General features: G+C 42.1%; 1 protein-coding gene across 1 annotated transcript; it reads left to right on the forward strand.

Moving 5' to 3' along the window:
- The first annotated feature begins 5,361 nt into the window (after window positions 1-5,361).
- Window positions 5,362-8,970, forward strand: LOC144759261 (putative protein ZBED10P). The gene is made up of 2 exons (XM_078646475.1): window positions 5,362-6,518; window positions 8,784-8,970. The coding sequence occupies exon 1, from the start codon at window positions 5,362-5,364 to the stop codon at window positions 6,511-6,513; it is 1,152 nt and encodes a 383-aa protein (XP_078502601.1). The 3' UTR covers window positions 6,514-6,518; window positions 8,784-8,970.
- The last annotated feature ends 18,862 nt before the right edge of the window (window positions 8,971-27,832 follow it).

Raw genomic sequence — 27,832 nt, forward strand, 5'->3', positions numbered from 1 at the left:
GCGCGAGGATGCTTTTTGGTAAGATCGAGTTGCCGAACACGCAGAAACTGCATTCTTGCACAGAATAACTCGCGAGCATGTTAAAACCATAATAAATTACCATTTTGGTTAGGAAAAAAAAGCAAAAAACCTTAAAGTTGTACCTTTGGCTTTATTTTTAGGGGGGAAGGACCCCTCTTTTTGTTTCTACTCTTGTTTTGCAGAGTAAGGAGGAAGGGCTCTTAAGTTTACAACTTCCTGTTCCTGTCCACCAGGCTCCTCCCAGTGCTTTGTCCATGTGGTGCTCACTTTCCTTTGGATTTTGAGCTGGAAGGATCACTTTCTGTCTGTGTTGGCTGCATTACTGATTTACCTTGGATTTAATGAGGACTTTTTGAATTGGAATTCTCTTTTTCAAGTAAGTTTGTGTAATGTATGAGTGATGTAGACTTGTGCTTGTTTGATTTGATTTTTTTTTTAACTACAGTATTCAATCCTGGAATGAAATTATTGATGGAGGCCTGTACTTTCATGAGGTCCCAAATTGTAATTTTTTTCTAACATTGCATTTTGTGGAATTTAAAATGTTTCTAATTTTTAAGCCAATATCTGACCCTAGTACCCCATGTAGTTAGTGTGTAGGCATGCATGAGTTCATTGTATTAACTTTCTGTGGTTGGCCTGGCCATGTGTTGGCGGCCATTTAATGTTTCCAGCCACTTTGCTCTTGCCATAGGCCTCCAACCTTGTGGCCTACTCTGGCAGTAGGCCATAGGTACTACTCATAGGGTCATGAAAGTTAATCAACTGTTTTTGTGGTGTACCCTTAATGTGAAAATCATGGATGGCTTGGATTGATATAGAAAATCTTATTTTTATGTGTGGGGTATTTCTGGTTTTGGGTGTGTTTAAACTTTAAATACTCTGCCATTAGGTAACCCTAGGAATACAGCTTGGGTAGTTTTGGTAACTTCGCACAGTGTGAGCACGTGAACTTACATTTTTTGTCTTGTTCGCGCACTCAATGTACTTGCTCGGGAACGCGAACACGACTTTTTATTCCGTTCGCGCTGCCGAACATGCCGATTTAGCATTCTCGCGGACAATATGTCCCGAGTTGCATAAAAGTTTCTCAAAAATGTTGCAGGTCTTTCTTGTGCACCTAAAAAGTCCTCATTTATGTTATGTTCTCATTTTGGTAGTAGTTTTCTCTTTTTGGAGCATGGACCACTTCCATTTTCTGTCCTCTATGTAATTTTTTTTTTTTTTTGGGGTGGGGTGACCAATTTGGGCGGTGGTGTGGTGTGTCCATTTTCTGAAGCAAAGCATTGTCCCTTTGCCATAGGCATTATTGTCTGTCTTCTCTTTCTTGTCATGTTGTTGTTGGTGGCCAGGCCATGTGGTGGCGGCCATTTTGTGTATGCTTCCTTTGTGATTTATTTTGCCATGTTGTTGTTGGTGGCCAGGCCATGTGGTGGAGGCCATTTTGTAAAGTTGTCCATGTTGTTGTTGGTGGCCAGGCCCTATGGTGGTGATCTTTTTGTGTATGCTTCCTTTGTGATTTATTTTGCCATGTTGTTGTTGGTGGCCAGGCCATGTGGTGGAGGCCATTTTGTGTATACATCCTTTGTGATTTTGCCATGTTGTTGTTGGTGGCCAGGCCATGTGGTGGCGGCCATTTTGTGTATGCTTCCTTTGTGATATATTTTGCCATGTTGTTGTTGGTGGCCAGGCCATGTGGTGGAGGCCATTTTGTAAAGTTGTCCATGTTGTTGTTGGTGGCCAGGCCCTATGGTGGTGATCTTTTTGTGTATGCTTCCTTTGTGATTTATTTTGCCATGTTGTTGTTGGTGGCCAGGCCATGTGGTGGAGGCCATTTTGTGTATACATCCTTTGTGATTTTGCCATGTTGTTGTTGGTGGCCAGGCCCTATGTCGGCGGCCGTTTTGTGTGTCCTTCCTTTGTGCTTTTGCCATAGGCATAGGCCTCCAACCTTGTGGCCTACTCTGGCAGTAGGCCATAGGTACTACTCATAGTAGGGTCATGAAAGTTAATCAACTGTTTTTGTGGTGTACCCTTAATGTGAAAATCATGGATGTCTTGGATTGATATAGAAAATCTTATTTTTATGTGTGGGGTATTTCTGGTTTTGGGTGTGTTTAAACTTTAAATACTCTGTCAATTTCTGCCATTAGGTAACCCTAGGAATACAGCTTGGGTAGTTTTGGTAACTTCGCACAGTGTGAGCACGTGAACTTACATTTTTTGTCTTGTTCGCGCACTCAATGTACTTGCTCGGGAACGCGAACACGACTTTTTATTCCGTTCGCGCTGCCGAACATGCCGATTTAGCATTCTCGCGGACAATATGTCCCGAGTTGCATAAAAGTTTCTCAAAAATGTTGCAGGTCTTTCTTGTGCACCCAAAAAAACAGAATTTGTCATTTGGTTGTTGTTTTGGGAGCCTGGGCAGGGGTTTCTTTGTATGTGTTTTTGCAGTGTTATGTTTACAACCTCTGTCTTAGCCATGGGCTATTTATTCCTTGCACATTAACCTGTCATGTGCAGCAGGCATCCTCGTTTTCCTGTCCATATTGGTATCTATAGGCCTGCTTGACTTTATTGGTTCTTTCTGGACTTCATGTGGCCTTTGAGCTGTGGTGCTGCTGGACTGGTATTATTAGTCTTCTGTTTTGTCTTTTATACATTGACCTGTGTGTCTTTCAATTGTTCATGTTGCCTTACTGCTTGTTTGACTGATGTTGTTCTGCCTTCTTTACTTGTAGGTGCACAAAAAAGACTGAGGAGGTGCTGGTTGTTTTTTCATCCATCGCTCGTTCTACTGCCAGACGGACGTCCTTCAGTTGTACGCCACGTGTGGTGTGTGACTCATCTGACCAGACATCTCTGCAATTTGTGCTGCTGTGAGCTGACTGACATCAGAAGAAGATGGGCCCTAAGAAAGCTACCAGGTCCTCCACCACAAAGAAAGTTGCTGCGAAGAAGGAACAGCAGAAGGAAGTGTCACTTAAGTCTGGTATGGACCCCAAAACCTTTTTTGGCACCCCAAAAGGTACGCCTGCAGCAGCGGGGTCTGGGGTGCAAGCTGGGACCAGCACATCTGCATTAGTGGGGGCAAGCCAGCATCCCAGGGCCAAGCACATGATGAGGGTCGAAGAGGTAGCCAGCCTTCTGCTTGCGAGCAGTGATACTGAGCCAGAACTAAACTTATCGCTGTCTCAAAGTAGTACACAATCCACGCAAGATGGAAGTGCTCAACAACCACCGCCAGCAGTAGATGTTCAACAACCACAACCACCGCCCGCAATAGGAGTTGTTCACCCACAACCACAACCACTTCCCGCAACAGTTGTTGAACAACCACAACCACCGCCCGCAACAGTTGTTGTTGAAAAACCCCAGCCCGCAATAGTACTTCCTCAAGAACAACAACCACCATCTCCGCACCAAATAGTAGTAGTTGTTCCTCCCGAAGTCGGGGCAGTTCAGGAAGTAGAGCCTCCTTCCGAGCAAGAAGAAGAGGAAGCCACTTCTGTAGGTGATCTATTTCCTTTGAATTCACCAAGGGAAAGGAGGGTTAGTGCATCGAGTTCTTCGCAAAGCATCCCTTCCGATGACCTTGATACGGATTGGCAGCCACAACTATCTGCGCATTCAAAGGAGAGACATCCCAAGAAGACCATGCTAGGAAAAAGGAAGTTTCCAGGCAGGCTTGAACTTATGGAGGTCGATGTAGGTGAGCAGGATACTGCTGGTGATAAAGACGGGTCTGACACTGTCATCATCACAAGCGTTATTCCTGGTGCAGAGGATGTAGAGACAAACATTTTCACCCTTTCCAGAAATGCTGCAATGACTGATGAGCAGGTACCACGCATAACTCCTACACACTCAACACCCACAGTAACACCAGCTCCAATTTTTTCAACAGCGAAGGCCCGGCAGCATCCGACATCCAGCAGAAGCGCCACTTCAACAGAAGGAGGTAGTGGCAGTACTAGGACTGAGCTGTCCCATAGTGAAATTCCACAATCCTCCAGTCCATCCGGCATTGGCAGTGGGTCCTCCTCTTCCTATGGCAGGAGACAAAAGTTTACCTCCCCAGTGTGGGACTTCTTTACGGTTCACCCAGTTCAGGAGAACATTGCTGTATGCACCATTTGTCATGCCAATGTTAGTCGTGGTAAGCTTGGTACAAACTATGGGACTGGAGGCCAAACGACCCATTTGAAAAAAACACACGTGATCAGGTGGGAGAACCACCTTGCAAGCTTAAAAAATGTTAGCACTCGTGTTGGTGGGGATACAGTGGTACAAGGTCCACTCATGGTTGACCAGGAGGTAGAAGAAGAGGGAGACGATGACCTTCTATCTAGGAGTGGTACACAATCGACCCCTGTCGCCAGCACTGGAGTGGTAAAGTCCACATCCTTCGCATCTGCAACTTCTCAGTGGCACCAGAGTCAGCTGGAAACACCAAGGAGTGCAAAGTCTGCGATGCAAGGTGGTCCGTCTAGCACAACTCAAAGACATGCAAAGCAGCTTACCATTCCTAGCATGTTAAGGCAGGAGGGAAAGTACGAGCGGAACCACCCAGTAGCACGTTTATACAATGCCAAACTTGCGAAAATGTTAGCACTGGACCTTCTCCCATTTTCATTTGTTGAGGCTGTTGGATTTCTGGAATTAGTGGCAACCCTCTGCCCAAAATGGAACGTTCCCAGTCGCTACTATTTTGCCCGAGTGGCTGTTCCAGCACTACACCACGATGTGCTGGAATTGATTGGGAAAGCCTTACAACAGAGTGTTGTCCATTGTATCCACCTGACAACAGACATGTGGAGCAGTTGCGATGCTACAGATTTCATGTGCATCACCGCACACTGGATCTCTTTTGCAGGTGTTAAAGACAAGTTAACTTCAGGCCTCCGTGACGTTGCTGGAATTTTTAATGATACGCGCAGACATGCAACTATAGCCATGTTTGGTATGGACAAAAGTCATACTGCTGAAAACATTTTGTCTGACTTTAACGACAAGGTCTTTGAATGGCTGAAACCAAGAGGCCTTAAGATTGGTTTTGTTTCCACCGACAATGGCAGTAATGTAGTGAAGGCAATGAGAGAAGGACATTATTTCAGGGTACCCTGTTTGGCACACTGCATAAACTTAGTCGTGCAAGACTTTCTGAAAAATGAAGCCAAAGTCAGCAACATAATGGCCATCTGCAGAAGAATATGCACGCACTTTAACCATTCTTTCAAAGGACGGAAGCTGCTACGGGTCATTCAGCAAGAGCATAGGTTGCCAGTCAAAGCACTGATCCAGGAGGTCCCAACACGTTGGAACTCAACTTATTTCATGCTTGAGCGTCTCTTTGAGCAGTACATCCCACTGAATGCTTATGTAATGTCAAGAAGATTAGGGGATCCTACTGTTAATCTTAAAGCCCTGACCATTGAGATGTGGCAGTGGGACCTCATTAAATGCATCACAGAGATGCTACAACCCTTTGAGGTCTTCACACGTGCAGTTAGCAGGGAGGACTGTACTATGGGCCAAGCCATCCCATTGTTGTACATGCTTGAGCAACAGGTGAAGGAGGTCTGTGAAACATACGAAGGTGACGAACAAAAAGTTGATGCATATACCTTAGCCAAGGGCTTAGTCAACCGCTTGTGTGAAAATGTAAGGCTCAACAATATTGTGTCAGGTGAACATTACATAACTGCAACAATCTTGGATCCACGGTACAAATTATTTGTCAGCAGTAACGAAGTAATTCCATTTTCAGATGAGGATGTTGACAAGTACAAAACTTCCATAGCTGCGGAAGCTAATGAGTTAGAAACTGAACGGCTGTTACTTAAAGGCCTGCCACTGCCAGCCCAGGCCAGTCCAAGTACTCCTGACGCAAGTTCTTCACAGCGTGAGAGCAGTGCGTCTGCTTTCCAGCAGGCACCAACAGTACCAAAAGCAGCACCTACACGATCTGATTCAGCAGACCCAACCAAAAGCATAACTGCTTTTTTTCTACAGAAAGGGATGGGTAAGTCCGTTGCTGTTGCAAAGGGAAAAGAGGACCAGCAAAGCCGAGCACCAATGAACATTGAGCGGATGGTTCAGGCCTATCTGGATGACACAACAGAGGTGTTCATGGAGCAAAGCCCATTGGTCTATTGGTATGAAAGAAGGAGACAGTGGCCAGTGCTGAGCAGGCTGGCGATAAAGTATCTGGCTTGTCCTGTAGCCAGTGTCTCCTCTGAGCGGGTTTTCAGTGCTGCTGGTGCCATTGTCACATCGAAAAGGACTAGTCTCTCCCCCAAAAGCGTGGAGCGGCTGACAATGATAAAAATGAATCAACGCTTCATACCACCAGACTATCAAGTACGTGAATCACCGCCGGATGAAGAAAGCGAGTGTGAAGAAGACGTCCTCACTACTGGGTTACATGACCTACTTCTGTCTGAACGCACAGAGTTTGAGGACGAGCTCCTCTTCCCTGACAACTAGGACAGGTATATTAAAGGAATGATGCAATGCATTGCATAGGATTGTTTAGCCGACTCTGAGCAAATGTGCATGGAATTAAAGTATACTAGTAGTAACTTCAGACTCACGTGATGGGCAATTTTCCCATGTTATTTAATAATATAAATTATTTATGCACTTGTGACCCTACTACTACAGCTGCAGTCAGTACTTAATTTATTGTTCGTAGTTCATGTTCATGTTGCACAACGTACATTATTTGGTGAAACAGTCCCCCCTCCACCCCCCCAACAAACACAAATGAACTTCAAATGTTTTCTTGTGAAAATATCTTTGTTTTATTTTTATATTTTCATAATGATAATAGAAAAATAAAATATATAACAAATGTAACCCCCTGACCCAGAGCTGCCCCTACCCTCCCCTAACCCCAACCAAATTTCAACCCAAATGTACACCCCAACTCCCACATCCCACCCACCAACAAAAGGATTAAAAAAGGGGCAAAAAACAGGGTCCATTTCAAAGCCGGCGGGCTTTCAGGTGTTTGTCCACCAGTATCTTCACACGCTCCTCTAGACCGTCCTCCAGCTTCTTCCGCTCCTCCTCCAACTTCGCTACCCGGCGGAGAATCTTTGCTTTGAAATCACGGCACCTACACTTGCATGCATGTTGTTGTTGTTGTGGGGGGGCCGCCGAAGATGTAACAATGCGGCGGCGGGCGGCTGCCTGACCACGGCGACGTAGTCCTGCAGGCTTGGGGCCCGGGGCATTGGAAGAGGCAGCAGCTGCTGCCGCCGCCTCCTCCTCCTCCTCCTCGGCCTGATCCACCAGCCGGCGGTAGGCCTCTACAATTGCCTGCAGTTTCCGCTGCCGGGCCCGGACTGCCAACTCCTTCCTTGTTGGTTTTTGGGAAGGAGTAACTATAAAGAAAGAAACAGAATTGTTGTAATCCAAACTCCCCGCAAATCAAGAACACAACATTGATTCAACACATAGTGGGCGGCACAGTAGCACTAGCAAGCAAGCTGAGTACCAGAAATTGTGTTGCGTCTATCTTGAACATTCTACAGCCTCTATTAATTTTTCGGACTTTTTGTCACGGCATTATGCCTGCCCTATTAGCATGGGTGTACTTCAACGGTCACACACATTAGAACGAACACCTGTCTTTTTCATATCTCCTTTTGTATTATATACTCTGATTCCGGGAAGGCGGGAACACTCTCAAAGTAACATTAATTAACAGGGGGCAGCTAGTAGCACATGTCTAGTAAAGACTATAATACTTTATACCGCGCAACAAACCTTATTTGGTTTGTGTTTCACCAGCAACGACCCATGCACCCAGTCGTCCCCTCCTTCCCTTGCCTTTGGGTTTGCCCAAAACACCGCTGCTGCTGAGACTATCCACTAACCACCGGTATTGGGTGTGTCTCCCAACCACGCTGGCAGCTGTGTTTTCCCCTTTACATGCTTTAACAACAACCCATGCATCCGACTGCTATCAGCCACTTGCATTACTGTAGTGGTAATGCTTAGCATGCTAATGACAAGTAAAGGTAACATCATATATTTTCCAGTAGAGTACAGTGAGAAAGTTTTCCCCTCCCACCAAGTAATGCAGATCACTATTGAATGTAACTTACCATCGCCCGCCGCTGTTGGCTCCCCCCCCACTGCTGCTGGTGTAGGTGCCTCTGTTCCTCCTGTCCCCGCCGGGATCGCTGAAGCTGCGCCGCTGTCCCCGTCGGCACTGGTCGATGGTAAGGGTTCTGCACCTATAAAAATAAGTACACCTTTTTAGATGGATGCACAGCCCCCTTTGTACTTGTTCACCAAGAATGGAGTTCTTCAAAACAGTTAAGTACAACGTACGTAATCAGTATGAGTCCACATTGCATAGTACAGCAGAGTCACTACACATATTATTAGCATTCATTGTTATGGTATGGTACCCAAGCTCATCTCATCTGTCCTGCTACTCTAGTCCTTGGAAATTGGAAGTGAACTATGTAACCTTTGTACATCAATGTATCCAGTTTTGCGCATGTTAACTCGCAGCTTGTTGCGCAGTACGAGAAGACGCTCTGGGGCAACACATCATTGTTCAATGCATACACCTGAAGAGGTGGGAAAGTAAAAGGGCCCGTATTTAAGTTTTCTATGTGGATTGTGGAATAGAGTTTGCTTACAGGTTACAACTTCTTTTTAGCATGGCTGCATAAAACTGGCATAAATGTATTTAATACTGTCTAACGTGCACCACTTTTGTCATTATTTTTCGGCAGGTGAGAAGATTGCCTTCTACGAAGCGGACATTTCCATAGCTTACAAAAAAAGAGGAATATCTGACCAGTATACGTTGGTGAGAGGTCTCCGATAGTTGCCACATTTCCCTATTGTGAACTAGTAGCTGTACAAATGTTGATTACTTTATTATGCCTGTTTTAACTCTGGATTTTTTCTGGTGGGCCCTTCAACGTATTGGACGGAACAACTTAAAAACATTGATGTTACTTACTTACTTCTAACAAAATAAAGCTTTTGAATGACCACTTTGACTCTGAAGTTTATTTTCAGTGTCTGTTGTCTTAGAGACTCACACGAGTGAGTGAGCAAAAGGGGGTTTCTTAGGTAACGGTTTGTGTCCTAAAAGCATTCGGCATATTGGTATTGGGGTTCAGGAGTGTGATTTGAACAATAGACCAATGACTCAGGCCATATAGGCTGACGTTCAGTGAATTGTGCGTTCCTCAGAGTTCTGTGACTGAGGTGTAAGTAAGGTCCAACCTGCCTATCAGTACCAACAACATCCAATTTTCGTGTGCATAGTTACATAGTTGTGTAATATGTATATAACTCCATAGGAGATAGAAGAATACCCACAAGACTAGTAGTGGTATACTAACGTTTACAAAAATACTAGACAAACATCATTCTGGATGCATACTTGGTTGCTGTCAATTGACAAAGCACTGCAGACACATTACAGAGGAAAAAACAAGCACTGTTGGACTTACTGGGGACAGCAGCAGGATCCTCAGTAGAGGAGCTCTGTGTAACTGGTGGTTCACCCGCCGACTCGGTCCCTGTATTCTGCTTGCCCCTGGGTTCTGTGGTTCATGTAAAAATTAAAATAATAAACAAAGAGAAAAACATTGAGTGCTGTGAAACATAGACATCATTGCAAATCACACTGCTACAGTGGAACAGAGCCGGAGGCAACAAATCCATGCCAGGGGCCGCAACGCAAATATGTATCCATCCTTAGAGTATTATTAAATTAAGGATATCTATTGGTGCGGTGGCCCCTGAAGTTTGGTGCCCCTGTGCAGTTGCACAGCTTGCACATGCCCCCTAGAGCCGGCCCTGGCTGAGGTAAGAAGAACAAAGTAACGTTAGCATTCTTTGCAAGAAAAGGATTCGATTCATGCAGAAGAGAAGGCCGTGAAAAAAATGCTACAATATGCAAACAACGTACAATTATCCATCCACCGCTATTTCACTGACGGACAAAGGAAGGACAAGACTCTATTAATAGCATTAACTAACTTCAGTTCTCAACAATAAAGAAAATCTCACATCAATAAACAGCAACAGCTAGCGCCAAGTTGAAACAACACGCAAGAGCCAGTGAAGAAGAAGAACACTGTCATACAATGACAGTAGATATACCGGAATACATCGCAAATGTAACTAGGGGCAACAGTCATCGCGTTACTTATTCAGCCAATATTTACAAAGATACAATAACAATATTTATGCAACTATATATATATATATATATATATATATATATATATATATATATATATATACACACTTTATTTTTGGGGTAGCCACTCACCAAGACCCACAACCTCCACACCAAGCAGGTCCAACAGGTCCTGCTCCCGGTCCAAAATGTCGGCCCAGCGGTGGGACAGCTGATGGTGGGTACGCCGGATACCGGAGCAGCGGAAGACTGCACGGCGCACCTTCGCCCACCGCCGGAGACGCTCTTCAATGCGCTGGTGGCCGGAGCCGGGCCTGCCGCCTGCTGCCAAAGTCAAGGGGAGGTGACGTTGGATAAAAAAGACCAGGGCGGCCACCTCCTCCTCCCCAAAAAGTTGGCGGGGCGTCACTCCTGCCGGGCGCATTCTGCCGCAAGGCAGCCGTTTTTTTTTAGGCACAGCCGCCTTGCCCTTTGAGCCGCCGATGCTGCTGGCACCCTTCACCATGGTTCTGGGTGGAGGGGAGAAGGAAAGTTGAAGACAAAAAGGTTAGGGGAAGAAAGAAGAAAGATAAAAGAAGGAAGTAATATAAAACAAGAGAAAAGTTGCAAAAAAAGTGGTAAAAGTAAAAATAAAATGAGAAATATAAACCTAGGCACAGACAGAAATAGGTAAGAAGTAAAGAAAGTTAGAAAAACTGAGGGAAAAGACCAGGATGGAAGAGATAGGAGTGAGATGCTGAAGTAGGCCCAAAACCATAGCCAGAGTGTGAAATCGAAGATGGCTCTGCCCGTCGCGACCGCCGCGGTAAGTTCGCGCGATATTTGACGCGATCACGCACTTTGGCAGTGCGAACGAGAAGATGAGTTCCCGAACATGTCTAACACAACGCGAACACGTTACTTGTGACCCGGAACCGGAAATAAGGGAACGCAAGCGGGCGGGACAAACCTCATTGAGTAACTTAGCGCGCTAGCTATTGCGAGCATGCAGGCAGCGCCCCGAACACGCGCACCGCGCTCCCGAAGACGAAAAACGGCGCGCGAACGGGTCTAGCAAGCTACTACGCATGTCCGCGGAGCTACGCGTAGCTCGCGGAGTGCAAGTGCGTCTTCGCGTAGCTTCGCGGAGTGCGGCTACGCGAACTACGCCCAGGGTTAATCAGGATTCAAGCAAGCCGGGCCGACGACGGCTGAAATGCCAGAAACCGGTCCCCGGAAGCTTGTTTCCTTCCCAGTATAAGAATTGGCTTGGTAGTTTGGTTTGCCCTGTTCCCATCATGCACTGGGACAGGAACAGACTAATTTGCATATAGCCAGGTTCTGAGCTGGGATGGTGCAGTGAGCTAAAAAACGGTGATGGATCAAGCCCTGATCTTTGGACTGGGTAAGAGTGGTCTGCTTAATTCAGACACTCTGTTCATCACCACCCCCTTTTCTGAATCATTTTGTCCACCATAAGCGTGGAAGGGTATACTCAGATGTGAGTCCCTTGCTCATTGCACCATCAGGATTCAAGCAAGCCGGGCCGACGACGGCTGAAATGCCAGAAACCGGTCCCCGGAAGCTAGTTTCCTTCCCAGTATAAGAATTGGCTTGGTAGTTTGGTTTGCCCTGTTCCCATCATGCACTGGGACAGAAACAGACTAATTTGCATATAGCCAGGTTCTGACCTGGGATGGTGCAGTGAGCTAAAAAACAGTGATGGATCAAGCCCTGATCTTTGGACTGGGTAAGAGTGGTCTGCTTAATTCAGACACTCTGTTCATCACCACCCCCTTTTCTGAATCATTTTGTCCACCATAAGCGTGGAAGGGTATACTCAGATGTGAGTCCCTTGCTCATTGCACCATCAGGATTCAAGCAAGCCGGGCCGACGACGGCTGAAATGCCAGAAACCGGTCCCCGGAAGCTTGTTTCCTTCCCAGTATAAGAATTGGCTTGGTAGTTTGGTTTGCCCTGTTCCCATCATGCACTGGGACAGGAACAGACTAATTTGCATATAGCCAGGCTCTGATCTGGGATGGTGCAGTGAGCTAAAAAACGGTGTTGGATCAAGCCCTGATCTTTGGACTGGGTAAGAGTGGTCTGCTTAATTCAGACACTCTGTTCATCACCACCCCCTTTTCTGAATCATTGTGTCCACCATAAGCGTGGAAGGGTATACTCAGATGTGAGTCCCTTGCTCATTGCACCATCAGGATTCAAGCAAGCCGGGCCGACGACGGCTGAAATGCCAGAAACCGGTCCCCGAAAACTTGTTTCCTTCCCAGTATAAGAATTGGCTTGGTAGTTTGGTTTGCCCTGTTCCCATCATGCACTGGTACAGGAACAGACTAATTTGCATATAGCCAAGTTCTGAGCTGGGATGGTGCAGTGAGCTAAAAAACGGTGATGGATCAAGCCCTGATCTTTGGACTGGGTAAGAGTGGTCTGCTTAATTCAGACACTCTGTTCATCACCACCCCCTTTTCTGAATGACTTTATATTCAAGCAGACAGCAATACCTGGTACGAACTTAACGTCCACTAAACAGACCCCGATGCAGCGTTTCAAAGTTATTGTGTTAGTGGCAAAGCGGCTGCGCGTTATGACATTGAATCACTTATCTTCGGCAGCTCCAACGATACAGCAGTACTGTGAGGCGCGATTAAAATAGCTCGGTGGGTCAATGCGACTGTTGTATAGATTTACGAGCAAGCTACAGACAGCCGTTTTCAAGTAGGGTCTGTCTTTCTGCCTTGAAGGACGATAAAACCAGTACGCCATCCACAGCGTTAAGTGACAGCAAAATTCGTGAGTGCACAGTGATATATAATAATAATAAGCAATGTATTATTGCATTTATTTTAATTGTGCATCGGAGAAATGATTAGTTGTGCGCATATGCATTTAGACCCTGTTTGACGTCAAAGCCTGTCTTCCATTTTGTTTGTACCATCTTTTCCTTTTTAGACTGTTGTAGAAAATACTAGTAGTCAGACAGCAGCTTCCGTACATACTTTATCTTGACTGGTATCCCCAGACGGACGACCTACTCAAGGTGTAATAGAGTGGTTGGAGAATGGTCACATTTTAATGGCACCATTTGCTGGGGTAAGCCAGAAGTATGGCAGGGCAGCAGCTTGCTTAAAGATAAAGTGTTCGCCTGCACTGCACTGGCTACCAGTTGCCGGCAGAATCAAATTTAAGGCACTTACATTGGCCTACCGATCTCTGTTTGGCACCTGTCCTAAATATTTGAAAATCCGGCTCCCGAGATACTCACAGACCCGTGCGCTTCGTTCCAATTGCCGTGTTCAACTTGTAGTCCCACGAGCAAAAAGGGTTCGCTTGGGGGGGTCGAATCTTTTTGGCAAATGTTGCAAAGTTATGGAACACCCTACCCCCAGCAATTCAGCAAGCCCCCACTGAACCTTGCTTCAAGCGGCTGCTAAAGACCTGGCTCTTTACCCAACCACGTTAGCTTCCTTTCTCCTAGTCTCCTGGTCAACTGTGTTCTTCCTAGCGCCGGGACACCTCCTCGTGAGGTAGCTGCTCGCGCTTTATAAAATGCTGTATTATTAGGGTGAAAACAAGAGCCATAAATTTCCCTTTTATTGGGGTGGGGTGAGGGAGGTTTGCACTCTTTTATGCAGCAGGCAGCACGCCATGCTGACATGAGGAGAGACCCAGGTAATGCCCAAAAATGTACTCCAGAATGTTGAGGGCAAAAATGTTGTGATGCAAGAGTGCTGTGGCCGAATTTACAGCCCCGAAACATTATGAAGGGAATTATGTAAGCGCAGCGTCGGTTTTATTGACTGCACACCAGGATACTTACTTGTGCAGTTAAGCATAGCAAGCACAGTGCATCTGTATGTGCCTGTATACCCTCTTTGGCATTGTTTGGTTTTCGATATTTCACCCACGTTAATCTGGTGTTATTGCATTGTGTGTTGTCTGTGATGGCCATGATGCACAGAGCCTGGTGCAGTGAACTGTGCAGTGGCATTGCATGCCATGGACGACACAGTGCCCCACGGTGGTGGTGCTGTTCCGAACAGCCTTTTTAATTTTCATGGTCCTGCAGCTTTCGGTGCCTGTGCTCAGTTTATTGATACTCCTCATGTGGGGGTCATTCTCTCTGTCCTGCTGTCATGGGTAGCAGTGATATTTCACTGCTGGACTTGCTGAAATACACGGTCTCTGTCATCATGAGAGATTCTGGTCTCAGGTGTGAGTCGCTTGAGTGGGAGAAACCCACGACTCTCCTGGGATGGCTCTGGTCATGGAAGACCAAGTACAAAAAAGCCTTGGCATAGCCAATAGGTCTCGCCGTTGTGACCTTATAAGTGACAGATATTTCTTGCCGAGCACAAAATAATCAAATAACATAGATTACACCATATATGAATTAAATTCCAAAGTCGGGTGTTTGCTCATCAATAGATATGACACTTAGTCCAGATTTATTTCTCAGTTCACAATAGTCTTTATATCAGAACAATCTTGCGAGTAAAGTATCCAATTCGAATCATCACATCGTGGTTCAATAGTCTTATATATAAATCAGCTCCAAATCAAATTTTCACAACGTAGTTCTATACTCTTAAAGTGAATCAACCAAATGAATCAGCCAAGTAAATCAACCAAATGGATCAGCCAACACGTGTTTCGTTGTAACCACAACTTCCTCAGGGCTGTAATCCAAAGAGACAATGTATAAACTAAAGAAATAATTATACTTTTCAATCTTTTTATGGAAAAATTATATACATTCTAACACCTCCTAAGTGTAGGTAAAGCACAGAGTTACCAATACGTCAGTGCAACAAACATAAACTTCAGTGTGGATCCCAGTGTCATACAGTAAGGCACGTCGTAAACATTAGGGTCTATTGCCATTCAACACTTCTCCAGGTTTCAATTTATAGACATTATTCAAAGGAGATTCACCTCTCTGATATTAAAGAGTTCTGAAACGATACGGGGGAGCCTTTAACTCCGCCATGGTTATCATCGCCAATTGGAACATTATTTATTAGACATTTCTAAGGCACACAAGTACTAAGATTATTATAAAATTACCTTTCTATAGAATATATTGTCCATAGACAAAAGCAAGTCTTCCACGTATTAGTAACCAGTTTGTTATATAAATTTTCTTCTAAGTCCTACAAGATAAACGAGCATGTCAGCATTACTCTATCTCTAGTCTCAAATACTAGTAGCATATTATTGCCACGAAGGTTGCTTACCAGTCAAAATGTAAGTCTTGGTATTTATTACAATCTTGGGTAAAGTAATTTGTAGTCAGCACGACTTCATTATCATTATTTCTTTTCTCTTTTTCTCATTCTATAAAAAATAGATTTTAAAATTCTAAATTAAGAAATGTTCACCGTCACTTTGGTGTAAAACCGTTTTTTAAGGAGTTATAACTATATGAGTGCTCACCCAATTAGAGAAGAAGTATCCTTAGATTATTTCAATCGTATTTCGCGGTCGTCTTCAATTCTTGAATTCTAAGTTGAATTATAAGAACTATTATTAGGTCTGTACTCCGTTTTCTGTATACACAATTACAGTTAGTTTTAAAGTAGAGGTTGCACTTACCTAGTCAGAGTTGCTATCTCCTCCAACTTCGTAATCAGTATTACCGGCGTTCTACACGGGCGTCATCTTATGTATGGCTATGATCAGTCTCTATTGCGTGTAGATTCTAGCGGCGGCCATATTGTGTAAACTTAATTCCTGAGTATTGTTACCGCTATTGATTCTAACGGCGGTCATCTGGTATAGGTAATACTGTCTACACCCAAACGCTGTAGATATCAGCCAAAAAGAGTTATTTGATTCAATTACTATCAATCCTCGTGATCAGTATTACCTCCCATCTCTCGCGTATTGATTCTGGCGGCGGCCATGTTGTGTAAACTTGTTAACTGAATAGTATTGCCGCTTGGTGATTCTAATGGCGGACATCTTATGTAAGAGATGCCGACTACATATAAATCATTATTATATCCATTTGTGAATTTGTGTTCTTATTAAGAAAATAGCTTAAAGTAACCGCATATTTAAAGTGTACTTGTTACTGTGCCCTCAATATTATATATTCAGAAATTATCTCAAGTTCTCATTGGCGATGACTGCCAACGTCGGAGTTGTTCGCGCCCCATATCTTTTCACAACATTTTTTTCTTTAAACATTTTTTCTCAAATGCAAAAAATTTTATAACTATAAAGGTAACAGAAGAGGGCTTAAGAGAGCAAATGCAGAAGTTATATCACAATTCAGTAGAAACAGTTCATGTATACCACAATCTTAATTACAGTTCTTAGTATATACTTTAATTTACATTTACTCATTGTTCTCCTAAGTAATATTGAAGCTCAGAATCAATATTCAACCCGTCTTCAACTGCTCTAAGGACCATAATCCATCTTGCCTCTTTTCTTCTAAGTTTCAGTAACCTATTTCCTCCACGTCTATCTCGTGTCACATGTTCTATACCATGGTATAGAAATTTGTGTCTTTCTGTATCATTTCCATTCTGTATTAGATGTGAGGAAATAGGATACCTTGTGTCCCCATTCTTAAGTGCCCTGTAGTGCTCAATCATACGTTCCTTTAGTCTTCTTACTGTGCTGCCCACATAAATTTTACCACATAAGCAGACAATAACATAAATGACATATGAGGTTTCACAGTTGATGAATGAATCAATATGGAATGTCCCAGTATTATTATAATTGAATGTCGTTACTTTCCTCATTGCCCATCTACATGAGCTACAATTTCCACAATAGTAGAAGCCTTTTGGGCATGATCGGAGCCAGTCACTTTGGCTCATCGATATTGGTAATTTTGGGTAGCTAGGACTCACAATATTAGCCAAAGATCTCCCTTTTCGGTAAGTAATGCTTGGGCGTTCTGTTAAAAAAGGTTTCAAATCTTTATCTGAAGTTAACATTTGCCAATATTTATGCATTATCCTGAAAAGTTTATGACTTCCTATCCCAAAGTTGGTAACCATTCGGATTTTTTGTTTATCTTTAGAAACCTCTGATTTATTTTTAGGTTTCAAAGTATCATTTCTTTTCAATTTTTTTACCTTGCAGGCAGCAGCAGAAATAACAGTGTTAGTGTATCCTCTGTTTTTGAATCTTTTCATCATATTTTTAACATTAGACTGAAAGTCTTCATCTTTAGAGCAGTTTCTTCTTGCTCGGATCATTTCCCCATAGGGGATTGGGTTAATTTGGCTTTTGGGATGGCAACTATCTGCTCTAAGTAGAGCATTGCAACTAGTCTCTTTGCGAAACATTCGACTTTCTAATTTATGATTTTCCACATAAAGTTCTATGTCCAAAAAAGTCAATTTTTCTTTACTGTAATGGGTAGTAAATGACATGTTCATATCGTTCGCATTCAGATATCGAAAAAACTGATCTAATTCATCTGCTGTACCTCTCCAAAATAATAAACAATCGTCGATGAACCTACCCCAGTAGTATATGTGATCGATCCATCGGCTGCCTTTAGGGCCCCAAATAAGCTCCGCCTCCAGTTTCCCCATAAAGAGGTTCGCGAAGGACGGAGCAAATTTAGAACCCATCGCAGTCCCGATCTTTTGTTTAAACCAGGTAGATTCGAAAAGAAAGTAATTATTTTCAAGTACTATTTTGGTCATCTCTAATAACATATTTGTGTGATTGAAGAGTTCCACTGGTCTATTATTCAAAAAGGTCTCAACAGCTCTTATTCCTTTTTCATGTTCTATGTTAGAATAGAGAGATACAACATCCAAAGTTGCTAAAATCATGTCATTCTCCCATTTTATATCATTCATAATATTCAAAATATGTTTCGTATCTTCAATATGAGATGGCAGGTTTTGTACATATGGTCTAAGGTATGAGTCTATAAATTGTGAGAGTTTTTCTGTTGGCCCCCCTATGCCCGAAATTATCGGTCTTCCTGGAGGTTTTTCTCTGTTTTTGTGTATCTTTGGAAGACAGTACATACAGGGGGCTTTCGGGGAGTCAATCTTCAAAAATGTATATTCGTCATGATCTAAAAGACATTCATCATACCATCCTTTCAGTCTCATATTTATTTGATTCTTAATCATTTCTAGAGGATTAGAATCGATCTTCTCATAATATCTACCATCTCTTAGTTGTGATAAAACTTCGTCATTATAATCTTTTCGATTCATAACAACAATGTTGCCTCCTTTGTCAGCTCTACGAATCATAAGTTGTGGGTGATCTGTAAGTTCACGTAACGCTTCCCTTTCATCTATTTTTAGGTTGTCAAGAAAGTACTTTTTATGGTGATGTTCCCTTCTAATCAAATTATCTATCTCTAGATTTACAGATCTGTAGAAAGCGTCTACCACATTACCTGAAGTTAACTGGGGTGTCCATTTAGATTTTTCTTTAAAACCCCTTTTAGATGATAAGCCTGGATTAATTTCAAGATCTTGTAGTAAAGAGTGCATAGTAATAGGGTCTTCTTCTGACTCTGTTAGGGATAGCAAAAGTTTTGTATCATGCAGTTCTCGAATAGTAAGTTCACTAAAAACTGGTTTATTCAAGGTTTTAACCACAGTATCTTCCTTATTAGAAAAGAATTTTTTAAGTTTCAGTAGACGAACAAATTTATACAGATCAATCTTAGTGTTATACCAATCAATGTTTTTAGTAGGACAAAATCCAAAACCTTTTCTAAGAACATTATTCATGCTTTCTGACAACTCTATAGAGGAAACTTATGATTCGTAGAGCTGACAAAGGAGGCAACACTGTTGTTATGAATCGAAAAGATTATAATGACGAAGTTTTATCACAACTAAGAGATGGTAGATATTATGAGAAGATCGATTCTAATCCTCTAGAAATGATTAAGAATCAAATAAATATGAGACTGAAAGGATGGTATGATGAATGTCTTTTAGATCATGACGAATATACATTTTTGAAGATTGACTCCCCGAAAGCCCCCTGTATGTACTGTCTTCCAAAGATACACAAAAACAGAGAAAAACCTCCAGGAAGACCGATAATTTCGGGCATAGGGGGGCCAACAGAAAAACTCTCACAATTTATAGACTCATACCTTAGACCATATGTACAAAACCTGCCATCTCATATTGAAGATACGAAACATATTTTGAATATTATGAATGATATAAAATGGGAGAATGACATGATTTTAGCAACTTTGGATGTTGTATCTCTCTATTCTAACATAGAACATGAAAAAGGAATAAGAGCTGTTGAGACCTTTTTGAATAATAGACCAGTGGAACTCTTCAATCACACAAATATGTTATTAGAGATGACCAAAATAGTGCTTGAAAATAATTACTTTCTTTTCGAATCTACCTGGTTTAAACAAAAGATCGGGACTGCGATGGGTTCTAAATTTGCTCCGTCCTTCGCGAACCTCTTTATGGGGAAACTGGAGGCGGAGCTTATTTGGGGCCCTAAAGGCAGCCGATGGATCGATCACATATACTACTGGGGTAGGTTCATCGACGATTGTTTATTATTTTGGAGAGGTACAGCAGATGAATTAGATCAGTTTTTTCGATATCTGAATGCGAACGATATGAACATGTCATTTACTACCCATTACAGTAAAGAAAAATTGACTTTTTTGGACATAGAACTTTATGTGGAAAATCATAAATTAGAAAGTCGAATGTTTCGCAAAGAGACTAGTTGCAATGCTCTACTTAGAGCAGATAGTTGCCATCCCAAAAGCCAAATTAACCCAATCCCCTATGGGGAAATGATCCGAGCAAGAAGAAACTGCTCTAAAGATGAAGACTTTCAGTCTAATGTTAAAAATATGATGAAAAGATTCAAAAACAGAGGATACACTAACACTGTTATTTCTGCTGCTGCCTGCAAGGTAAAAAAATTGAAAAGAAATGATACTTTGAAACCTAAAAATAAATCAGAGGTTTCTAAAGATAAACAAAAAATCCGAATGGTTACCAACTTTGGGATAGGAAGTCATAAACTTTTCAGGATAATGCATAAATATTGGCAAATGTTAACTTCAGATAAAGATTTGAAACCTTTTTTAACAGAACGCCCAAGCATTACTTACCGAAAAGGGAGATCTTTGGCTAATATTGTGAGTCCTAGCTACCCAAAATTACCAATATCGATGAGCCAAAGTGACTGGCTCCGATCATGCCCAAAAGGCTTCTACTATTGTGGAAATTGTAGCTCATGTAGATGGGCAATGAGGAAAGTAACGACATTCAATTATAATAATACTGGGACATTCCATATTGATTCATTCATCAACTGTGAAACCTCATATGTCATTTATGTTATTGTCTGCTTATGTGGTAAAATTTATGTGGGCAGCACAGTAAGAAGACTAAAGGAACGTATGATTGAGCACTACAGGGCACTTAAGAATGGGGACACAAGGTATCCTATTTCCTCACATCTAATACAGAATGGAAATGATACAGAAAGACACAAATTTCTATACCATGGTATAGAACATGTGACACGAGATAGACGTGGAGGAAATAGGTTACTGAAACTTAGAAGAAAAGAGACAAGATGGATTATGGTCCTTAGAGCAGTTGAAGACGGGTTGAATATTGATTCTGAGCTTCAATATTACTTAGGAGAACAATGAGTAAATGTAAATTAAAGTATATACTAAGAACTGTAATTAAGATTGTGGTATACATGAACTGTTTCTACTGAATTGTGATATAACTTCTGCATTTGCTCTCTTAAGCCCTCTTCTGTTACCTTTATAGTTATAAAAATTTTTGCATTTGAGAAAAAATGTTTAAAGGAAAAAAATGTTGTGAAAAGATATGGGGCGCGAACAACTCCGACGTTGGCAGTCATCGCCAATGAGAACTTGAGATAATTTCTGAATATATAATATTGAGGGCACAGTAACAAGTACACTTTAAATATGCGGTTACTTTAAGCTATTTTCTTAATAAGAACACAAATTCACAAATGGATATAATAATGATTTATATGTAGTCGGCATCTCTTACATAAGATGTCCGCCATTAGAATCACCAAGCGGCAATACTATTCAGTTAACAAGTTTACACAACATGGCCGCCGCCAGAATCAATACGCGAGAGATGGGAGGTAATACTGATCACGAGGATTGATAGTAATTGAATCAAATAACTCTTTTTGGCTGATATCTACAGCGTTTGGGTGTAGACAGTATTACCTATACCAGATGACCGCCGTTAGAATCAATAGCGGTAACAATACTCAGGAATTAAGTTTACACAATATGGCCGCCGCTAGAATCTACACGCAATAGAGACTGATCATAGCCATACATAAGATGACGCCCGTGTAGAACGCCGGTAATACTGATTACGAAGTTGGAGGAGATAGCAACTCTGATTAGGTAAGTGCAACCTCTACTTTAAAACTAACTGTAATTGTGTATACAGAAAACGGAGTACAGACCTAATAATAGTTCTTATAATTCAACTTAGAATTCAAGAATTGAAGACGACCGCGAAATACGATTGAAATAATCTAAGGATACTTCTTCTCTAATTGGGTGAGCACTCATATAGTTATAACTCCTTAAAAAACGGTTTTACACCAAAGTGACGGTGAACATTTCTTAATTTAGAATTTTAAAATCTATTTTTTATAGAATGAGAAAAAGAGAAAAGATATAATGATAATGAAGTCGTGCTGACTACAAATTACTTTACCCAAGATTGTAATAAATACCAAGACTTACATTTTGACTGGTAAGCAACCTTCGTGGCAATAATATGCTACTAGTATTTGAGACTAGAGATAGAGTAATGCTGACATGCTCGTTTATCTTGTAGGACTTAGAAGTAAATTTATATAACAAACTGGTTACTAATACGTGGAAGACTTGCTTTTGTCTATGGACAATATATTCTATAGAAAGGTAATTTTATAATAATCTTAGTACTTGTGTGCCTTAGAAATGACTAATAAATAATGTTCCAATTGGCGATGATAACCATGGCGGAGTTAAAGGCTCCCCCGTATCGTTTCAGAACTCTTTAATATCAGAGAGGTGAATCTCCTTTGAATAATGTCTATAAATTGAAACCTGGAGAAGTGTTGAATGGCAATAGACCCTAATGTTTACGACGTGCCTTACTGTATGACACTGGGATCCACACTGAAGTTTATGTTTGTTGCACTGACGTATTGGTAACTCTGTGCTTTACCTACACTTAGGAGGTGTTAGAATGTATATAATTTTTCCATAAAAAGATTGAAAAGTATAATTATTTCTTTAGTTTATACATTGTCTCTTTGGATTACAGCCCTGAGGAAGTTGTGGTTACAACGAAACACGTGTTGGCTGATCCATTTGGTTGATTTACTTGGCTGATTCATTTGGTTGATTCACTTTAAGAGTATAGAACTACGTTGTGAAAATTTGATTTGGAGCTGATTTATATATAAGACTATTGAACCACGATGTGATGATTCGAATTGGATACTTTACTCGCAAGATTGTTCTGATATAAAGACTATTGTGAACTGAGAAATAAATCTGGACTAAGTGTCATATCTATTGATGAGCAAACACCCGACTTTGGAATTTAATTCATATATGGTGTAATCTATGTTATTTGATTATTTTGTGCTCGGCAAGAAATATCTGTTTCTTGTGATCCCCTAGAATTAGGAGATTTGTTAGGGAGTTAGGTAACCTCCCTATTCTTGCCTAGTAGCATAAAGAATAAAGATAAATATAAGAATTTAAGTTAGCCAAAATTATACGCTGAGCGCCCACATACCTGTTACCTAAATTGTGCCTTTCTGACCTTATAAGTGTTTGGTTTTCAGCCACGGCTGGTAGTGGGAGTACCTGCCGGGCAGTGATGTGGGGAAAGGGAGGGCAGAGTGGGGGGTAGTAATGCATGGATTACGGAGCTTTACAGGTAAGTAAACATATAAATAAAGTATAACGAATTTCGTTGCGTGCACTGCATCACCAAATGCGATGCAGTGCGCGCATCGAAATTCAGTCAGCATGTCTGTAACTGTTTTATAACATTTTTCTGCGTAGCCAGAGCTTTCCTTATTTTAAGAGATAGCTGTCTTGACCTCTTCCTCTGAAATGAGTTTGCTGATGCCAAGAGAGTCTTGTGGAGATAGTGATGGAAGTTTTACAAGAGTTAAGGTATTTGTTAATTTTAGAGGGGAGGGCTGGAGTTCTAAAGATCCTCATGGAAGTGTTTAAACGAGCCTATGATGTCAGGGATGAATGTGGTTATATCACCAATTTATTTTGATAGATGATATGAGTGCTTTTTTTGTGTATTTCATATAGCTAGCTAAAGCTTTACCAGGTTTGTTGTTGTTACAGAGCCAGATCACTTTGATGACGTCAATCCACTTTTGAGCTTTCTGATTTGACTATATTCCTATTGTGTCGAGTAGAGTTTTGGGAGGAGCGCTGAGCTTCAGAGGGTCTAAGTTGGCTGTTTAGATTTTAGATACAGCATTTGAGTTCTTTTAGTTGGTTGGCAATATGTCAGTTTTTCAAAGAAACCATATGAATCAGAGTTCCTCTCAGGGTTGTTTAAGGGCATCCCAACGGGTTGTGCCAGAGGTGTTGTTAGGGCGATTTTCTTTGAGTAAGTTCTTGATGGCTGTTTCTATTTCTTGTTTGTTAGAGGAGTCATCAATAAGGTCGTCATCGAGTCCCCATTGGTGGGGTGGTCGAGTAGTACTGTTGAGTCTTAATTGAATCGATACACAGGCAAGATCGGAGATCAAGATGGGTTTGATTTTAAGGGTCTGAGTAAGGTGGTGCATCGTTGTGCTCTCCATAATGGAATCTATGCGTATGAGTGAGTGATGTGAAGCAGAGTAAAATGTGTAGTCATTCCCCATAGGATTACAAAGCCGCTAAACATCTATCAAATTATTGTTATTGAAACAAATCCTCATTTGTTTGTGAGCCTTTATCCTTATATATTTATACGTGTAAATTCTGTTGAGGTTGCCATCCACGGGAAGGTTAAAGTCACTGCCCAAGACAATGCCCAGGTTCTTTGGCAGGTCTGATATTTGCTGATCTAGGTCTCTCCAAAATTCACATGCATTGTAATTTAGAGCATATATGTTTAAATCAAAAATTCTAGCTCTCCTATTTTCATTTAGAGACAAGCCACCTTCCCACTTGGTCATGGATATAGGAGACCACAGAATTTCTGGCTTTTTTTAGATAAGCGTAGCTACACCGTGTTTCTTTTGGGGGGTTGGGGAGTTACTAATGGCTTCTATCCATGGGCTGTAGAACTTCACATCATGTATAGATCTGAGGTATAGCTCCTGGTGGAGAATAATGTTGCCTTTCAGTTTGTTGCAGTAATCAGCTATAACTTTACTTTACCTGGTTGATTGAGCCCTTGCATGTTTAGCGAGAGTATATTCAGGGAATGTGCAATGTTATGAGAATGTGAATATTCTGAACAATAGCAGATGGAATCTGAAGGCACTGTGGGTATTTTGTTGGATCGGATTGGAGGGTGCACATCAGTGTCCATAGCAAGCGATGAGTGCGAAGAGGGGAAGAGCTCCGGGTGTTGTTCTGAGATGGAGCCATGAGAAAGGAGAGTCAGTACGAACTAGGAGGCCAATCGGAGGAGCCACAGGAGGCAGAGAGACGGGGGAGAGGGGATAGAACCAGAGTGAAAGAATATAGAGAGAGGACCAGCTGAACTAAAATGAGCAACAAAATTATAGCAAACACAACAAAAACACAAAATCCCTTATTTACCCTTCCTTCAACCCACCCTTGGAATGCGTCACGGATGCAATTCCCTCAACCATATTCTAACCGGGGCAAATGATCCCCAAGAGGACTATCCCAATCTGGTTGAGCAGCAATCCTGCCCCACAGATAAAACTAACATTAGGGAAGAGTCTGATCTCCCACGTGAGAGCCCAGCTACGAGTCAAGTTGTGTATGATTGTGATCAAAGCGTTATGCTGGTTGGGCAGATCAGGTGTCACGGAGGGCTGATCACTCGCCGCGACTAGTTGAGCAGGTGATGTACATGGAGGTGTTGTCATTGTGATGAGCAAGGGCAACATAACAACAGGTTAAGGATTCTATGGGAAATCCAAGATGTTGTGGTTGTGGTATAATTCTGGATATGAAAGACCAAAAGGTAGTTCTCCTAGGGATGCAGGGCAAACATTTGAAGGACAGACCAAGTGTAGTGGGAGTGGGCTTGAGTATGCTGTGTTCACAGGCCTCATCAGATCTTAGCAGATCCGGTCTTTCATGGAGGTCAGAACCTTAACCGTCTCCTATACTTAGGTTAACCATTGTTTAAGCAGCCAGTTAATTCAGAAAATCCAATAACAAATATATTCAGACATTGAGCGAGTGCATCGTTTGTGTCTGTCTAAATATTTTACATGTAGGCGATACCAAATATGAGTGGACCAAGCAAACGTCAACCTCCGTAATGTGGCACAGAGATATTTAACATCAAGCAGTGCTACGCATAATAAATTTGAGCATGCATGGCGGGACCTTGATCACCATTCAAAGATCTTACGTGACCAATGTAGAGTGTCTGAGTGCCATGGCAAACCTGGGTAGTCAGAAGCATAAAAACTGACTGAGTCCCGAGATCTGAGATATGATGTCTTTGCCTAGACGATGTGGTTGATGATGAAGGGATGCCAGGATCCTGATGACGAAAAGTATGGAGATTGTCTACAAGTTAAAGCTCCAGGTGTTGGGAGTGAGCGCAGCAGTGAATTGGTGGGTTATTCCGTATGTATGCGTGATGATGCTGAGGAGGCTAGAACTTTTTGTGGATCCTTTGGTTCTGTGAATAACAGGCATTTTTCGTAAAAGATAATCTGGAATTTTGGTGGGCCCGCGCATCTACACGGGTTGTTGTAGTCCTTCAGTGATGGTCAAAGACTGAGGAAACCTTTCCTGGTTGACATTGTTTCTATCGAGTAGTCTTGTCAGATGTTCATTTTTGCTCCTTTCCAAGATATCTGTCGCATCTTTCTCATGTGGGCGATTATAATCTCCGCGTGGCGGTATCATAGTAGTCTGAATATCATAGCTCAGAGATGCATGTTTGATGATTCAGAACGTGGTTTATCCATAGGGACTAGATGTGCCCTTTCTATTTTGAAATCTTATCTAATTTGCTACTAAGTGTGCGTGATAGCCAGGTCTCCAAGAACTCTACACACAAATTGGCATTCTCCTCTGCCTTTTCTGGTAAAACTTAGAAATTCAGATTGCCTTTGCGATTGTGATCTTCCTGTTCCGACATCTCTTTTTTTATTTATTTTTTAATGTTTTCTTTGAAGACTAAAACCAATTTACCCATGTTAGTAGCAATCCTCACACCACATACCAATACAGCTTTCTTGAGAACATAATTCCTTATACAGATAATAAATAAGCAAATAAATAATCAATGTAGCCATACCGACAAAAGCAGATATTACTATTCTCTTTACTTGTACATCAGTTTTGAAGAACAATCAGAATTCAAGTAAAGTGCAAGTGCCTCATACAGATAAGTGCTTTGTTAATATTCTGGAGGAAACCAAGCTACCGAATCACAGGAAGACATAAAATAGAATAAAGTGCATGAAATACTTATACCTTTCCCTCCTTAACCTACCCTGCAAAGCAAGACTAAGAGCAGGTAATATGGATTCAAGATAAGATGATACATGTTCTTGCTTTCCGGAATATTCCTATAAAATGTTTTTCAGAAATCCCCGGGCCATAAAAAGAATAGGGCTCACTAATTCAGACTATAGCTATATCGCTCGGGGGAAACTCTCCCTTTATCCCTCACTGGAGCCAGCCTCATTCAGCCATGTAACGATCAAAGTTCAGATCTTTCGTACCATAGCCTTTTTCCTTCGCCCTTTCATATCAAATAGGGGGGATTCTATGTTATAGATAGACAACATTCTAGCCCTCCAGCTACTACCAGTTGGTGGATCTGCACTTAGCCATTGGAAAGTGATGAAGAGTCGGGCAAGAGCCATCACCAACCAGAGAAAACCTGACTGTGCCATTACCACCTCGCTTGCTTCAGTGCTATCTGGTATTTCCCGAATCATGAAGGCAGGAGCGATCGACACGGATACACATAGGATCCTTTCCAGGAACTTCTAAATATCCTGAAGAAGACTGAGCTTAGGACAAGAGTAAAACATATGGAGGGTGTCAGCCGATTGCAGCCCGCATCTATTACATTTACCCCCTCCCGATACCCCATATAGGTACCTTCTCACGTGTATAATATATGGAGGGTGTCAGCCGATTGCAGCCCGCATCTATTACATTTACCCCCTCCCGGTACCCCATATAGGTACCTTCTCACGTGTATATTATATGGAGGGTGTCAGCCGATTGCAGCCAGCATCTGTTACAATTACCCCCTCCCGGTTCCCATGTAGGTACCTTCTCATGTGTATAATATATGGAGGGTGTCAGCCGATTGCAGCCCGCATCTATTACATTTACCCCCTCCCGATACCCCATATAGGTACCTTCTCACGTGTATAATATATGGAGGGTGTCAGCCGATTGCAGCCAGCATCTAT

The sequence above is a fragment of the Lissotriton helveticus genome, chromosome 1_1 (assembly GCF_964261635.1).
Source record: "Lissotriton helveticus chromosome 1_1, aLisHel1.1, whole genome shotgun sequence".
Classification (NCBI taxonomy): Eukaryota; Metazoa; Chordata; class Amphibia; order Caudata; family Salamandridae; genus Lissotriton; species Lissotriton helveticus.